This window comes from Paroedura picta, chromosome 6 (assembly GCF_049243985.1).
Source record: "Paroedura picta isolate Pp20150507F chromosome 6, Ppicta_v3.0, whole genome shotgun sequence".
Taxonomy (NCBI): Eukaryota; Metazoa; Chordata; class Lepidosauria; order Squamata; family Gekkonidae; genus Paroedura; species Paroedura picta.
The window spans coordinates 37,147,372-37,164,340 of NC_135374.1; the positions used below are offsets into that span (position 1 = coordinate 37,147,372).

General features: G+C 45.1%; 1 protein-coding gene across 3 annotated transcripts in view; it reads right to left on the reverse strand.

Annotated features, from left to right (window-relative positions):
• Positions 1-14,943, reverse strand: part of CD47 (CD47 molecule) — a 55,185-nt gene extending 40,242 nt beyond the window's left edge. The window contains exons 1-2 of one of the 3 annotated variants that reach the window (XM_077342141.1): positions 14,583-14,943; positions 11,769-12,125 (exon numbers count right to left, since the gene is read on the reverse strand). In XM_077342141.1, coding sequence (XP_077198256.1) covers positions 11,769-12,125; positions 14,583-14,631 — 406 coding nt within the window. In that variant the 5' untranslated portion in view covers positions 14,632-14,943. The remainder of the gene's footprint in view (positions 1-11,768; positions 12,126-14,582) is intronic. The other 2 variants (XM_077342140.1, XM_077342143.1) reach the window with 2 other exon arrangements.
• Between the last annotated feature and the right edge of the window lie 2,026 nt (positions 14,944-16,969).

Below are 16,969 nucleotides of genomic sequence, written 5' to 3' on the forward strand. Positions count from 1 at the left end.
ATTCTGTTGTTATTTGGTTATGTTGTATGTGTGGGTTTTTACCAAGTGGGGTTGCCACTCCGCATTATATGTCTGCGCCTAATCACTGGGTCCGCCATACTGCTTATATGTTTCAATTTCATGGGAAAAATGTGTCTTTAATCTATGAATCCCGTCTGTCGGTAGCTTCTATGTCATTTATCCCCACTCCCTTTAATTCACCTGAGATGGTGCTGGCTGAATTACAAAATGTAGACAAATCAAAGTTATTTGCGGGGAACTTTTCACAAGTTAAGCGCTTTCAACAATTTCGATAGCAGCGCACAATGCCAGGTCTTTGTTTTTGTTGTCATGCAAAAAATTCGGCATTTCATAATTGGACACCCAAAAATCACAGTGATAGAATATGGGTAATGTGTTGCCAATCCCATGAAACTTTTCAGCGCCGAAACATGTATCGGGCTTATCATTGCCTTAAAACAAAAAAGGGGGAGATGTAGAGATTCGGCCTGAGGGCGTTGGCAAACCACGCTCTCTGAGGCTGCACCTCTGCATCTAACCTAGACCAATCAGGATACTACAGCACAGCAATTACCTCATATGTTAAAAGGATTACTTGAAGCCTATCAGTTTGCTCCACGCTACCTTGCGGGATTACTTGAAGCCTATCAGTTTGCTCCACGCTACCTCGCGGGATTATTTGAAATGATTTACGTGTATGTATAAATAAAGGATTCCCCTCTGTTCGAGAGGTCTTTCGCAGGAAATCCTTCTCCGTGTCATTCTTCCTCATTGCTTCCCGACACACCTCCTATGTCCTGCCCTTGCACCTGCCTACCTCTCCCTTCTCCCAGGGATGGGATTTTTTTTTAAGTGAACTGTTTGGAGAAACAAATAGGAATACAAGTGTGCAGGCAAAGCCAAAAAGAATCCCCCCCAAAAGTTGTCACACAAAGCATGCCTCTCTAAAGTCCCCCCCACAAAAAAAAATCAGAAACAAGATTTTTTTTTAAAGTATTAAGATTCGTGATTCCATAACAGGTGTTAATAGAAAAGAACTATGCTTCTATGATTAGATGCATAGGTGTTCCAATGGAGAAGTATTGGATTAAAAAAAATTAGCGGGCATCGCGGGCCCTTTAAAACATTAAGAAGCAGTGTCTGAGAGACAGTGCAGTACAGCAGTAAGGGCGGCAGACTCTAATCTGGAGAACTGGATTTGACCATTTATGCACTGGGAACCTCACTGCTCCAGCTCCCGTGCAGGAACACAAATCGGGAGCGGATGAGGTGCACCAGGCCAAATGCTCCCCCACGTTGGTGCAGGAATAAGTAGGGCAACCTGCCATGACTAAAACTCCAGCCTGGCATGAAACCTCCAGTGTATAAACGGTCTTTGAGTCCCCACTCTTCCAGATGTATCCAGCTGGGTAACTTTGGGCTAGTCACAGTTCTGTTAGGGCTGTTCTCACAGAGCAGTTCTCTTAGAGCTCTCTCAACCCCACCTACTTCACAGGATGTCTGTTGTGGGGAAAGGTGTTTGTAACCCGCATTGGGACTCCTTTGGAACAGTGGGGTATAAAAAAGTTATATTGATCTAGACATCCTTAGAATCATAGAGTTGGAAGAGACCTCCATAGCCATCTAGTCCAATACCCTACACAATGCAGGAAATTACCTGTCCACCCACGGTGACCCTCATTTCATGCCCAAGTTATCCCTCCAACAAAAATCTCCAGAATCCAGGCTGGCCCGGAGGAAATTCACCTACCATCCCACAGTGGCGATCAGCAATTCCCTTAGTATACAAGGAAGGGCCACAAGAGGTAAATACTGGCAATATCCCTTCCTGCCCACCCACTCTCGATCTGCCTAAGTTCAGAAAATCCACATTTCTGTCAGATGGCTATCTAGCTATCCTTAAACCAATCATACCCCAAAATTAAAGCTAAAGAGAAATTTTAACAACTGTTTTTCAACAGGTTCCATAGTAGATGCAAACAAACAAAAAAAGTCCATTAAAGAGCAACAATTTACTGTGAAAACTTCCACATTCTGGGATGCTACTTCTTGGTCATTCTCAAAATGGAATCAGGTAATATAGCTTTAGGAATGACTTATGTATTATATTGCTATTTTTTCTTACTGGGGGAATCGTGTTTCCTTTAGGAACATAAGCAACTTTTGCAAACACACAAAGTCTGGTGATAGGTCCACAGAAAACAGTTTTGAGAATAATAATTATTTACTGTTATGAACTGATGTTGGTTTTTGCAGCTAAAATAAATTTATTTCGAGAAGCATTATTATAGGAATTAAAGTACTGTCTAGTTCTATGTTTATCTCACCTGCCCAGATTGAACCACCCTGCTATTTAAATAGATTCCTTCTCAGCATTCCTGCATCACCAACCATCTTACAAGTCTCAATGATGTCTATGGCTTCTTTGCAACCCTATTTCCCCATCCTCACTAATGTCCTGAAGCTCCTTGCCTTCTCCCCTGCAATACTAGTAAGCTGTTCTATATCCATTTCACTGTCACAATTTCCATCTCATTTAAGTTTCTAAAATATATGCTTCATTAACACATTATTACTTAAGAGCTTCTCTTTACCATCAGTTCACTATATAAACCACAAACCTTGAACTTTTGCAACACAGATCATTACTTTCAGAAGTGATCCTACCTGTGCCCCACTGATTACCATACTTGTCTTGGCTTAGTGGCCCTGCTCCTCAGTTTACAGAGAAACAATGCAGGCCTGGCCTGTTTTAGAAATATCTTTCTCCCTGTGTACTTTCAGAATCCTGCTTGTCAGAAGCTGGCTGGCAGCTGACCCAACTTTTACCCCAGTAAATTCCTGGCTTACAACATATGTAAAAAGACAGACCAAGAAAACAACAACAAAGAAATTATTCATAAAATCACAATACAAACATTAAATCCAGCAAGAAGAAACTCCCAAAGCCTCTTACAGTGCAATCCTTCGCAAAGTTGCTCCAGTCTAAGCCCACTGATTTAAATTGATTCTGACTAGAATGAGTTTGCTTCGTTAATCTCTACACTTTGGTACGTACTGCCAAACCATGAGTGAAATGGGTAAGCAGGCCTCCAAAAAAGAAGTTTTTTGTACCCTGCTTTTTACTACCTGAAGGAATCTCAAAGTCATTTTCAATTGTCTTCCCTTCCTTTCCCCTCAACAGACACCCTGTGAGGTAGGTGGGGCTAAGAGAGCTCTGAGAGAACTGTGACTCACCCAATGTCCCCCAGCTGACTGCATGTTGAGTAGAAAATCAAACCCAGTTCTCCAGATTAGAGGCGACCCCTCCTAACCACTACACCAAGCTGGCTCTCACAAAGTAGGTGTTCACAATTTTCAATACTTAGACTTTGAACATGAATGGATGCTACAGTATCCTAAAGTCATCATACTGATTTGTATAATGCAAACATTTAAAGGAAGTGTAGTTTGCTATCCACAAATGCATGAAATAACACAAAAAAGTATTAGCTAAACTGGATAATAATATAGCCCAATCTGACAGCTCAGACATAATTAGGAAATGTGTCTGCACAAAAGTTTACACTTCCAACTTGAACCGAAGGAATATTATCCAATATGAACCCAAGAATTATATTACATAATTCTGTATTTAACAAATACTTTGAAATGCCAAGCAAACTGCTGCATTCCTTTCCCTGAAATGTTCTCATTTTTAGACTTTTAGTTGTCACTGTAAACAGACATATATGTTTCCCTTACTGTTTTCAATAAGAAATTAACCTACAGTACAATATCTAACCACAGTTCTTATGTAACGAGACTGTGAGACAATCCATAGCAATCCATCTGCCAAGTTGTTCGCAACACTTGTCTCGCCTGTAAACACAGTTCATATGGTTGTAATTTTTTCTCAGTATGTTTCACTGGTGAATATGAAGAAATATCTCGTGGCAATATTTGGACTATCATAGTAGCCAGAAGTCTTCCCTGTACTGCAGCATCTTCTCCAGAATACTTTGGCAAATGAAATACTAATGATTTCTCAAGTGGTATTTAAATGCCAGAGATACTTTTTAATGATCCAGTTTAAAGGGGGAAGAGATGAAATTGCAGCAGAGAGATACCTGTTGTAAATCACTCAGGAAAGTCACCATGAAATCAACAGCAACAGATTTGATTGTTATACATAATGGGTACAGATACTAAAAAGTCCAAACAAAACCATTAATAGTTTTATTAAGTCCTTTTAGGGCATTTTTAAGGTTCTCAGTGACCTTATCCTAGGAACCTGGCATAGGGGGAGGAGGGCTTCTTTCTCCAGACCATTTTTTCAAGCTGAAACAGCCACTAGTAGTGAAATTATTTGGGGCAATCTGCACACAACTCATTACCAAACATAACATGTAGGTTGGCCTTAAATATATCACTTTCTAGAGTTTACCACTTCTACATTGTCTTCTGAGACTGCAGGAGCCTTTTACTAACATTGTACAGTTACAATAGCCACTTCTGTCTTTTGTAAAGCTAAAATCAGGGATGCATTATTGAAATCAAGCAATTTATGTTGCAGTAACAGATGTATATTCTCTAGGGCATGAATATGGTTCAAACTGACTACAAGAACAAAATCCCACCATACTGTAGTATGTAATTCAGAAATCTGAATCTGATATGCTATGTTATAGCAACATAAAAAGCTTTAGGTCTATTCATACTAACAATTACCTCAGCGGGTAGAAAGATTCAGGTGAGAGGTAGTCTTGGTCTGAAGCAATGTCTGAGCCCATTGGCACCTTTTAGACCAATTAAGTTTAATTATGGGTATAAGCTTTTACATGCGTGCATGCACACTTTATCAGATAGAATCTAGTAGAAAAAACAATCCTGTCATGACAGTCATTTTTATTGCCTAATGTCTACCTTTGGTAACTGCAGAACAGTGGTAGTCAAACTGCGGCCCTCCAGATGTCCATGGACTACAATTCCCAGAAGCTCCTGGGAATTGTAGTCCATGGACATCTGGAAGGCCGCAGTTTGACTACCCTTGCTGTAGAAAATTGAGAAGCATGTGTGTGTGTGTGTGTGTGTGTGTGTGTGTGTGTTGGGGAATGGGGAGGAGAGCTTACCAACAGTCAAACCACTTTACTAAAAATGCAGCATTGTGAAGCCATAGGGAAAAATCATATTCCTCTTGGGGGGAAAACAATTTTAGGAAAAACTGAAATATATGCAGTACTGTCTTATCAAACCTAAACATATTTACCACTTTTTAATAACATAAAATGCACAGTGCTTAGCTTATATTTAGAATATAAAAATGTGCTTTTTGTATACATGTGGAATTCAGTGCTATAGATATCTTAGTTTCCTACAAGCAAAACTGTGGGCTTTTCCGCACGCCATAAATATAGTGAAATGGTTACCTGGTGAAGACACTACATTTTTGGCATTTCGTATGACATTGGCAACATCCAGCATCCAAGCAGCAAACCACTAGCTACATCCTTCATTTTAAAGCACTCGCTGGGAAATCGCATAAAGTGGATTCCCCAACCTAAATAGCGTGAGCTACAGGACACCAACCAGCAGACCACACACTAAAGAAATGTAAGGAGGCGAAGAAGCGCTATCTCCACCTCCAATGACCTGCCCTTGCACCCACCTCCCTCTCCCATTTCCCGGGGATGGGTGTTGGACTTTTTAGAGCAAACTGCATGGAGCAACGAATAGGTGTTCAAGCGTGCAGGCAAAGCAAAAAAATAATTATTTCCCAAGTTTTCTCCCCCCCAATCAGGAACAATTCTTCCCCCTCCCCCTCCTGATCAAAGGACTCAAATCACTAAGGGCCCAATTCAACTGCCTGGGCTTCAGCGCCCATGAAAGTCAATGGCACCATAGACTACAATGGGAATTTTGGCATTCCTATGGCCTGGGGGGTTGAGGTAAAGCCTCCAAACTTCCAGGGTACCTCCAGGAGACTCTTCCCTGACTCCCGTCCACATTCCATAATGATTGGTCCATGGAGTTGACTTCTAGGGGATCCTGAAGATGGTGCCCCCACCCCTCCATCATATCCTATGGAGAGTCCATCCTATGGGGTATAATGGAGGGATAGGGGCACCCTCTTTGGGAGCCCCTAGACATGGACCCCGTGGACCAATCATTCTGAAATTTGAAAGCGAGTCAGGGTAGAGTCTCCCAGAGCTACCCTGAAAGTTTGGCGGCTCTATCTAAAGCCCCAAAAACCTCAGGCCCCGGGAAAGGCGGGAATGCCAAAATTCCCATTATAGAATATGGAGGATTGATTGACAAGTGGAAGAAAGTTGCATATAGGGCGCGTTGCTCTCTTCCACCATTTTCAGCAGCACCTGTGGAGTGTAAGAAACGTGTAATGGCAGCAGAAAAGGCAAGACAGCAGAAAAGGTGAGGAATGACTAGGAAGTGAGATAACAGCACTTTGCCATTCAGCTGGTAAAACGCTATTTTTACTGATGTGTGGAAATGTCTTGTGAATGTATCCAATACTTAAGACAGATACAAAAAAGAAAGTTGTGCAAAAGTTGTACCTCATGCTCTTAGCTTTTGCCATCCAGATATCATAGCAGTAATGGGATTTTGGATTTTCCCAATATACCAAAAAATTTCAGGTCCAGTACACATGAACCAAGGCATACTGGTTTAAAAATATGCACACTCCTACTCATTTCTCCTTGTAGCTAGTATCATTACCATTACCAGCTAGTATCATTACCATTACCAAGATTTCATTACCATTTTAAGAATCCTTTCTTCATAAAAAAGACAATCCATTGCGATCATTTCAGTTGTCCTTTTTAAGTATATTTTCTAGAACTGCTTTCCATCTTGAGGTGAAGAAATGAGAACTGCATAGTTTTCTAAAATGCGGAAGCTTCCTAGATTTATGTGAAAGAATTATACCACTTCCTAGTAATTTCACAATTGCATTTTCCACTGTTAACTGAATTGATACTTTCTAGCATGACCCAAGATGGTCCTGAACCTATCAATGTAGATCTAAAGATCTGAAGTCCCACTCTTCTACCTTCAAGATAGTTAAGGGCTTTTTTTGAGGTGCTGGAGAATCCCACCTCTGCAAGCCTTTCTGCCCCCACTTTCTGCTCCTGCAGAAATTGTGAGATAGCTATTACAAGTCAAGTTGAACCCCAACTCAGTTGGCACTTACAACAGGACTGTCAGTTCTCTATGAAGTGCACTCACAGACAACCAGAATTTTCTCTTGAGACAGCTTAGGATATAATCAAGATGTTTGTTTAAAATAATTGTACAGCTACGTTTAAGTCTCCCAAGGTACAATATATTTAATCCATTTTGCAAATCAATTCCTATATGAATTGTTCTTACCAAACAGTTCTACTGAATTATAATCTTTATAGCCCAGAGTTTACAAAGACTTTCTGAACTTGAGGTAGTAGAAGGATTTAGCTTTTCATCATTCTGACAGAGCTCCGCCTTGGATCAAAATGTTATTTAATTTACAGTCCACCTTTCTCACTGAGACTCAAAGCAAATTAGAGTATAAAGATACAATAGTATGAAATAAAAAGCAATAAGGGTAGATTATAAATTAGAAAACAATGCTTCAAAAACAAGATAACACATACAAGTAACAGTGCAATAAACTATATTAATATTCCCTTTGTAAAAGATCTTCCTCAACAATTTCATTTTACTACAGGTCTTCTCTTTATAAAAAAAATGTTCAGTCTATTCCCTTTTATACACTGCCTGAAAAATCCCTCTTTGGAGTTCTTCTTCTGATCGATCAATATTCCACAGGTTTCAGTTGACATCAGCTTTATTTATAAACTTGGTTAACACTTAAAATTCACACATTCCAGCTCTCAGTTGTGAAAACTGGAAAGAAACATGACAATTTGTGAGGTAGGCCACATACCCAGCAGGGAGAGGGCAAAGCACCAGGTCACTGAGCCAAAGCAGTTTACAATGCTCTCTAGGTTTGTGCGCTTTGGCTGCCAAAGCTTTCATGCCCAAAGCGGCCAGTGCCGCAGCATGGGGGGGAGGGGTGGCGAAGGTGGCAGTGCGCAACTCTGCATCAGCACACAGGTGCAGAGCTCTGTGCCTGTGTGAGGGCGCTGACTGGTGCGCCGGCACTACCCCTCCCCCCCCACATGCGACGGCGCTGGCCACTTTGGGCATGCATGGCCGTTACATGGCCGTTACAGCGGCCTATTTTGCTCTCCTCTCTTCCATTTTATCCTGACAACTAGAGGCAATGCCCATTATACCCAGGAATACAACAAGCACTACGACGCAAACCTGCACTGTGGCCTTCCTCGGGACTGGCTACATGGCAAAAGCTCCTGCTCATCCTTGGATACTTGAGGCCCCACCTCCAAACCTCAAGGAACATTCCTGACCCAGGGATCACCAACCTCCAATCTCCTGGAATTGGACTATAGAGATCAGGTCCCGAGGGGAAAATGGCTGTTTTGGAGGGGGGAACTATGTAGCAGAGAGGTTGCAAGATGGGAGAGGTTAGGTCCTGGGGATTTGCTGGAATTGCAGGTCATTTCCAGGCAACAGAGATCAGGCCTGCTGGAGAAAAACCCTGGCTTTGGATCCCATAGTGGTGCAGGGTTGCCAGGGTTGCTTTGGATCCCATAGTGGTGCAGGGTTCCAGGTGGGAAACAGAAATGCTGGTTGGCAGTAATTGCTAGTAACAATAAACATCAAATAATTCATCAACTTGTCACAGTTTCTTCCGACAATGAAAATATTCGATAGCAAAATTTTCTTGAATACCTGTTTGATGTCGCAATCAAACATGAAAACATTGGTTGTCAGCTTTTCTCAACATTTTACTATTGAAAGACCCATGAAATATTGTTCAGGCTTTGAGAAACTCCAGAAGTGGGACCTCCAGGTACCAGCTGGAGGCCAGTATTTCCACTGCTGATCAGGGGTGCCAGCCTCCAGGTGGGACCTGGAGAACCCACAGAATGAAAGTGCCTATCCACACTACAGAGATAAATTCCCTGGAGGAAAAGGCTGTGTTGCACTCCTCTCTCTCTACACACACACACACACACACAGACAGAGAGAACAGACACAGAAGACAAAAGTATTCCGTTCTTTTGAAATTGCAGGCTTTATAAACCACATAATCAGCTCTCCGTGCAAAAGCTTTTTCTGCCTGTGCTCTAGCTACATCACTTTAAGGCAATGGCAATTTGTACAGCTTGGTGTAGTAGTTTCTAGTGTGTGAGTTGGATTTGATTCCCTGCTCCTCCACATGCTGGGAGACCTTGGGCTAGTCACAGTCCTGTTAGAAACTGCTCTCACAGAGCAGTTTCTCTCAGAGCTTTCTCAGCCTCGCCAACCTCACAGGGTGTCTGTTGTTGAGCAAGGAAGGGAAGACTACTATAAGCCACTCTGAGACCCCTTTGGGCAGTGAAAAGCAGGGTATAAAAACCAACTCTTCTTCTACTGGGAAGGTGCTACTGGGAAACTGTGTCACCCCCCCCCAGCCACATTTCCTCATGGTGCTTCTATGCCCTGCCAACACTTTCCCCATCTTCTATGCCATTGGTCTCAAATTGCTTTGTTGCAATGCTCTTGGAAAGACTGCAGCAATACTAAGGTGGTATCCATATAGAAAGGAAAAGTCTACATCTTCCTAGTCCCACCCACATCAGCATTATTTTCTCTGCTACAAGTGCCCATAATGGCTACCCCCAAAGCATCTCTCCCTTTTCAGATTGTGAATTACAAACCTCACATGACTTACTCATGAGTAAACCTTCCCAGGACAAAGGCTTGTTGGAACAAGTGGACCTCAACTGAATGTCTGGCTGAGGAGCTTTCTTTTGTAGGCCCTGCAGAATTGTTCTAGATATGTTCTGATGTACTACAGCATTATCATGGCCATTTCCGCATGAGCAAAATATAGCTGGACAGCCACCAAATGTTGGCAGCATATTCATCCCGCTCCATATGATGTTACCAACACCCCGAGGCTATCCAGTAGGTGCCTCCTGATTTCAGCAGTTTTAACTTGCGATTCTGGGAATCGAGAAAAGTGGATTTACCACCCTAAAACACATGAACCACTGGTGAGCAACCAGTGAGCAACCAGCAAAAAGACTGTATAGAGGGGAAAATGTGCTATAGTCTGGGCAGCTTTATCCTGCCCTCACACCTGCCCCCCTTCTCCCGTGCTCTGGGGCATCAGAATTTTTTTTTAATGGTGTCACAGGCGTATGTGTTTCCATATGTAGGTGACTTTTCAAAAATAGAAAACCATTTAATATATACTCATGTCACACAAAGTGAGCATCTGCACTGCTTATGGTCACCAAAATAAATATATTAACAGTACATAGTTTATGGCAACATTCACATGTTGGTGGCGCATGGCAGCAACCACATTTACAAATTTATTATTTTATTCTACGTTGAGAGTGCAGAGACTCATGAGATGTCTCCTCGTGGAGAGGAATCCCAGGGAAGTGACTCTCTGCCACAGAGATTGATGGGTGCTCTTGCCAGCAGGATATCATTCTTAGGGGGGGGAGCTTTTTGTTATTCTCTAAGCTTCCCAGTGAGGTTTCTCTGACCAGGAGAAGGCTTCCATTTGAAGAGAAGGTTTCAATTTGAAAAGAAGGCTTCCCGTCTCCCAACACCCTTTATTGTGCTCCTCATTTTATGCTAAGAACTGCCTCATAGGTCTGACCTACCTTTTCTCAACAGACAACATCTCACCAACACCTCCTAGGGTGCAGTCTGGAGCTGTGCCAAGGAGGCAGATAGTCCCAGAATGCCAAGATACACCAGGAGGGAAGCATTCAAAACATATGACAATGCTAGGCAGATTCTGCCCTGGGTCACACAAGGGGTGACTATAGCCTCTGAGCCTTTCCACCCATAGAGGGGCTACTCTCTCCAGAGGGAAGAAGATGAGAAGGGGCTGCTGCTTAGTGCCAACACAGAGACTGTTGGTGTGGAGAGTGCCAATGGCAACCCCCCCTCCCAAACGCAACCTTTTTTTTCCTCTTTGTTTTCCAGGTGCAGTCTCTGGACAGGAGAGAGAAGGAAAGGTGGCTGAGAGGGAAACTGACCTGCCTCTAGGTGGGCAGTTGGCTGAGGAGTGGCTGCAGAGAGAGAGGAGGAGGCAGAAGTGAGTCTCCCTCCTAACAAACCTTGGACAGAGGCTCCTGGAACAGGGAGAAAGGCTGGGAGGTCAGTGCCTCAGCAGCACTTGTCTGTGTCCGGGGGGCAAGAAGGCCCCACCAATGCACGTAAATGGCCCCCTGCCTGGCAAGGCCTCGGTGGCACCCTTCTAGGGGGGAGGGAAGGCCCCTTAGGCACCTCCTCTTGGCCCAACCAGGTCCGTGCCAGCATCTGCAGGCCTATCTGAGGGCCACCGTGCACCGGGGTGGCCCTCTGAGGCCCCCAAAATGCCGTGCACTGTTCTGACTGAGCAGCAATAGTGGAGGTGAAGGCCGGCCTGCAGGCTGAGGTGGGGACAGAGTGGCACAGTGAGTCCTGCCTAGAGTTCACTATATTTTAGAACACAAGGGTCTTTTTTGCTATATTCAACAGAACTATATGAGTTAGTGGGACATTACTGCTGGGTATTGAATCAAGCCATAATTTGTGGTCCCTACCTACCTACCCTACCCTATCAAAATCACTTATAGACAGCAGTTTGTACTAATAGACAACAGTTTCAATGCACCAGTCCCATTTCTTAATACAGAAGAATAAGACCAATAACTTACCTAACCTTTCCTTAAGTTCAATTGTAGCCATTCCTTCTCGATTTGATTCTGTTACTTCACAACTGTAGTTTCCTAGAATTGCCTCTTTCCTTGATAGAGACAGCGAAGCAATACCAGCAGTCAGCTTTGGCAGAGAAACAAATTTGGCAGACTGAAAAGTGCTGTTTTTCTTATGTATTGGAGGTGTTGCATATCCATCAAAACTAAAAAATTCGTTTCCTCCTAATTTCCACTTAACATACATTGCTCGAGTATTATTTTTATCTAGGTTACGTATTATGCAAGGTAAGATGACACTTGCATTACAATTGTCCATTAGAACACTTGTGAACTTTTCAGTCACCAACTGGGCAGAACCTGGAAAAAGAAAAACAAGTGTTACTAATTATCCTGACTTAAATCTATGAGCAAATGAAGGCTGTGTCAAAGCTTTGATTTTAGAACTATCTAATAAAAAACTATTCTCCCAACTCCTCAGAAATTATTTAAAGTATTACTTGATGACTTGTTTATCTACTGAAACAGTGAACATCTAGGATTGAAGATCATATTAATTACATCAGTGAAATCCAAAAGAACAGCAGAAGAAGAGGCCAAACCCAGCTATCGGGTTTTTTTGCCCCACCAGATTATTTGTGATTCTTATATTTGTGCACTGTTTGCTGCAATTACTTTTGGTGCTTGTTGACTGACTGTTGTCAGCTACACTATAATTCAATGCACTAAATATATTCCAAAATAAAATAATAAACTGCTTTGTATTACATCAGCATAACAATGAGGTGAGATGTACACAAATAAATTGTATTTAATATTCGCTGCTTACTGAAATCATCAGCCAATATAAACTGCATCATTTTAAAATGTCTACATTTTAGAGGTTTACATTTCACAGAACATTAGCTGATTCGTACTTTCTGGGATTTGTATGAATAACAGCCTTTAAAAGCAATGACAAACTATTGAGTCCCAGATTTCTAGTATACTAACATAGACCCTTACCTAATCTCCTTATCTTTTAATTCACCAAGACACAGCCAACTATTACTCCTTTCTCCAGTTCCCAAATTGCTATCTAGAGATCTGGAAAGGTATGAGTCAATTAACAGCATTCGAAAGCTCCTCAAAATGACTGCTTGATCATTAGAAAAAGTTTTGTGCAAATCTTAGCTCATATCATATCTCCTTACAATGCAATTATATGAAGTTATTCCTGGCAAAATCAACAGTCTCAGATTCATCCAAGTTTTTAAGCTCTTCTTTAGAACGCCTGCTCTCTGTGCCCTCACCTGTAGGGGTGAGGCAACTAGCAAACCAGACACAGGGATTGTTCAGTGATGGTCTCCGACTTATAGGGAATGTCCTCTGTCTTGAGGTTTACCTAGTGCCTCCTCTATTCAATGTCAGGTCAAAACATTTTTACCCAGTCTATTAACCAACTATTTGAGCTGCTAAATCAGTTGTTTTTTACAACCTGCTTTTAGCCATTTAGGCCACAAATAACATGTTTGTTCATATATGCTTTTTAAAATATATTTTTATTGCTTCCAGGCTGTATTACCTGGTGTTTAATGGATGTTAATGTCAAAGATGTTTTTTTTTTTAATGTTTCATGTTTCATTTTGTAAGCTAACTCTGAAGAGGCAGCTTATCAATGTTTTAAATGCATAAAAATACCTGCATTTTGTGGTGGGACCTTTGTAATAAACACAAGTTGATTAATTTTTTTTAAAAAAAAACATGCTCTCCATCTAATACAGTGTCCACCTCTGCAGTTGATGTATACCAGGGCTTGAATGCATGCTGACCCCACTCCATTAACCACCAGACCGATAAGAGCTGGTACGGATCATTCACTGGCACCGAAAGTCCCAGAGGAAATCTGCCTCTTTCCTGAGATGGATGCCACTCCTGTTTTGTCGTCCAGCAGCACTAAGATCTTGCAAAGTTGCTGCGAACACGTGTCCCAAAGTTTAAAACCCACACGCAGCATCACCCAACAAAAGCCAAGCCGACAGATGGATTACACACTGTCATAATTCTTTAGGTGGGTTCTGGAAAGGCCACCAGCCATCATCAGAACCGATTAGCCGAGAAGATGCAAGTTGGCGCGAAAACCAGCCCCCAGCCGTCACGCAGCTTCACCCAAGACAAGCGAGAAGAGCATGTGGGCGAGCGGGAGAAAGCCGAAGCCCCCCCACCCCCACCCACCCAGGACGCCTCCTCCCCCCCCCCTCCCGGTCCCACACAAGCCTGTTGTCACTTCTGCCACTGTCAATTCTCAGCCGCAGGAATCCTGAAGCGGAGCTTATGGAAAGCATCAGGCGTCCTAGAGGAAGCCAATCCCAGAGCGCATCAACCGACGACGCCAGCCGAAAATGGGCTCGCTCCAAGGGATGGGGAGGGGAAGTGGCACGAGGCAGCCCTGCCCGGCATTGCGCACTTGGCTGGGACGAGCCAGCCCTCCGTCGCTCGCAAGGACGGCGCGCCGCCGCCGCCGCCGCCTCAGCCGCCTGACCCCTCGTGCGACCCCCTCGAGCCAGGGGGCTCCCGAGTCCAACGCCACCTGCCCCGCGGAGACCCCTTGGCCGCGGCACCGACCCATCGACGGACGGGCGGGGGGGGGGAGGGAGGGAGGTCCCGCGCTGTCACTTGCGTCGCTCCAACCCGCTGGCCTCTCGCAGGACGGACGGACGGACGGACCGGGGGGGGGGGGCGAGGTTTCGGGCGACAGCCCAAAGACCGGTGGGGGGGCCGTTAAGGAGGGAGGGGGCAGCGGCGGTGCCCAACCGAGGGAGGGAGGGAGGAACTCACCGGCGCCCAAGGTGGCCAGCAGCACCCACCAGACTCGGAGCAGCCGCATGTCCAAGCCGGGGGCGGGGGGTGGGGAGCCGCTGTGCGCCGCGCTGAGCCTCGGACACCGGAGGACGGCGGGGCGGGGGCCGAGGAGCCGGAGCGACGAGCTGGAGCCGCCCAACCCGCAGCCTGACGAGCTTCCGCCGCTGCTCCCTCCAGCCGCAGCGAGCGGGGCGGGGCCACACCCGGCTTTCGCTTTCGCTCTACGCCGCGGGAGGGCGGCCAGGCAGGCAGGCAGGCAGGCAGGCGGGAGGGAGGCAGGCAGGGTGTGGGCGAGGGGAAGAAGGGAGGGGGGAGCGATCCGGGCGACAGTGGCGGCGGCTGCGGCTGCTGCTGCTGCTCTGGGCTTCGGCGGGGAGGGGAAGAGGCGGCGGCGCAGGGAACGGGGCGGGGGGCGGTTAGCGGCGGAGTCGCGCGCCGCGGAGTTCTGCCGTGGCTGCGCCGGGGGGGGGGGGGGCTCTTGCTCGGCTTGGCCCTCTGTCGCCTCCCCGCTCCCCTTCCCGGGAGGCGCGCGAGTGGCGGAGGGAGCAGGAGACCTTGGAGGGGGGGAAGGGGAAGGGGGAGTTCTTTGCATCTTGGCGCCGTCGGGGCTCGCCCTTCACCTGTTGTATCTCGGGCAGCGGGGAGTGCAGGGATCGGAGGACTGAGTTGGGACGAAGCAAATCTCCCCCCTCCCCTTTTTTAAATGAAACCTTATTTTGCCTCGTTCGTGTCTTCGCAAAGTGTTTTGGGCCGGTAACCGTGAGCAGAGTGCGGGCCGAGCCTCCCTCCCCCCCCCCCGGGATGTTGGGGCTGTCAATAAAGGGCGAGGGCGCCGGCGAGAAGGGGGCAGCAAGCCGAATATGGCAGCCTGGGTTTCTTCGACGCGTTTCTGAATCCCGCCGTCGGCGTGGCCCATCCGTGCCGCGCCGTTACTCCGTAGGAACCGGGATCGAGACAGTGTCGCGGCGCTTTATTCCGAGGCTCCCACATCTCCCCTCAGATCTGTCAGCCGTCTCTCTGCTGACGCCTTGTTCTTGTGGCATCCTTCATAAAGTTTTCATAAATAGTGCTTTTGAAGTTTTTGAAGCAAAGTTAATGCAGTATCTTCCTGCAGACATCCAGTCCGAATTAATTTAGAGGAGCTAAAACCGGGGCGATGTTGGAATTCACTGACATGTCGTTTAAAGATTTATTGCATTATTCTAAGGCGAATACCCCCGCCTTCAGTCAACCCGTTAGAGGTGACTAGGGATGCCATGCAAACAAGCAAAGACTGCCAGACATCTTCTACAGCTAGGGACTCCATTCTGCTCCAGTAATAAGAAAGAGGCGCGGATTGCTCCAGCCGCTTTTTGAACACTTGGATCCCTGCAGAGCCCCTCACCCTTTCATCTCGGTTAGGGGGGGGGGAGGGATTGAGATCTGCATACTCTGTTTTCAGAACCACAGTGATTGCAAGATTTTAACATTGTATATCTGAAGTGGAAAGACAGAGACTAGGGTCACTTGCAAAGTGTGCAGCACATGCAGATGGAATCCTCTTCTGTGCTTCATGAACAAAATATAAATGCCACATTCACATAAAATAACCATGCTCTCTTAACTGGCTCACCATGATGCCGGATGAGACAGATATTCTTCTTACTTTGAACCCAAATTCTGCCGTTATCCTTTGTCTGTTTTTTTTTAAGTACTGCCTGAGGTAGAATTATATAGAATTTGAAAGTTTACATGTTTTGTGGTCTTCATAATAGGTAGCAGTAAACATATTGCCCATGTATACCCCTTCAATGTTGTATGTGAACTGCCCTGAGCCGTATGGGAGGGCGGTATAGAAATCTATTAATAAATACATAAATATTTGCATTCTTGGGCTTATTTTAAAAGTTATATTTTCGTTTTCATGTCAGCAAATTTATTTTTTGTTTTAAGACATTTATTAACTGCCTTTCTACCTTGCAGATATCAAGGTGGCTTACAATTTAAACAAAACAAAAAGTTAAAAAACACACCCAAAATCCTAGATTAAAATCACAATTTATCACCATTGAGTAGAGGGAAGTAACTAATTGGATGTTGTCCTAATTTAAACCATATTTAGCTGTTTTCCATGTGTGTTTGTGCTCCTGGTGGGGAGTGCAAACGGACATGCGCAGTGGCTCTGCGTGCACGAAACTGCCACACATGTGCTTGGGCCCCCAGCAGGTGCAAACACCTGTGTGTGGCAGGTCCGCACATGCATGTTTGCACCGTCAGCATGCCGGTGGCTGCGCTTCCCTCTCCCCCCTCCCTCCCGCAGCAAGAAGCTTGCCAGGCCGCAAGCTAATCAGCCGTTTTGGTGGCCAATTTGCTTGCGGCCTGGC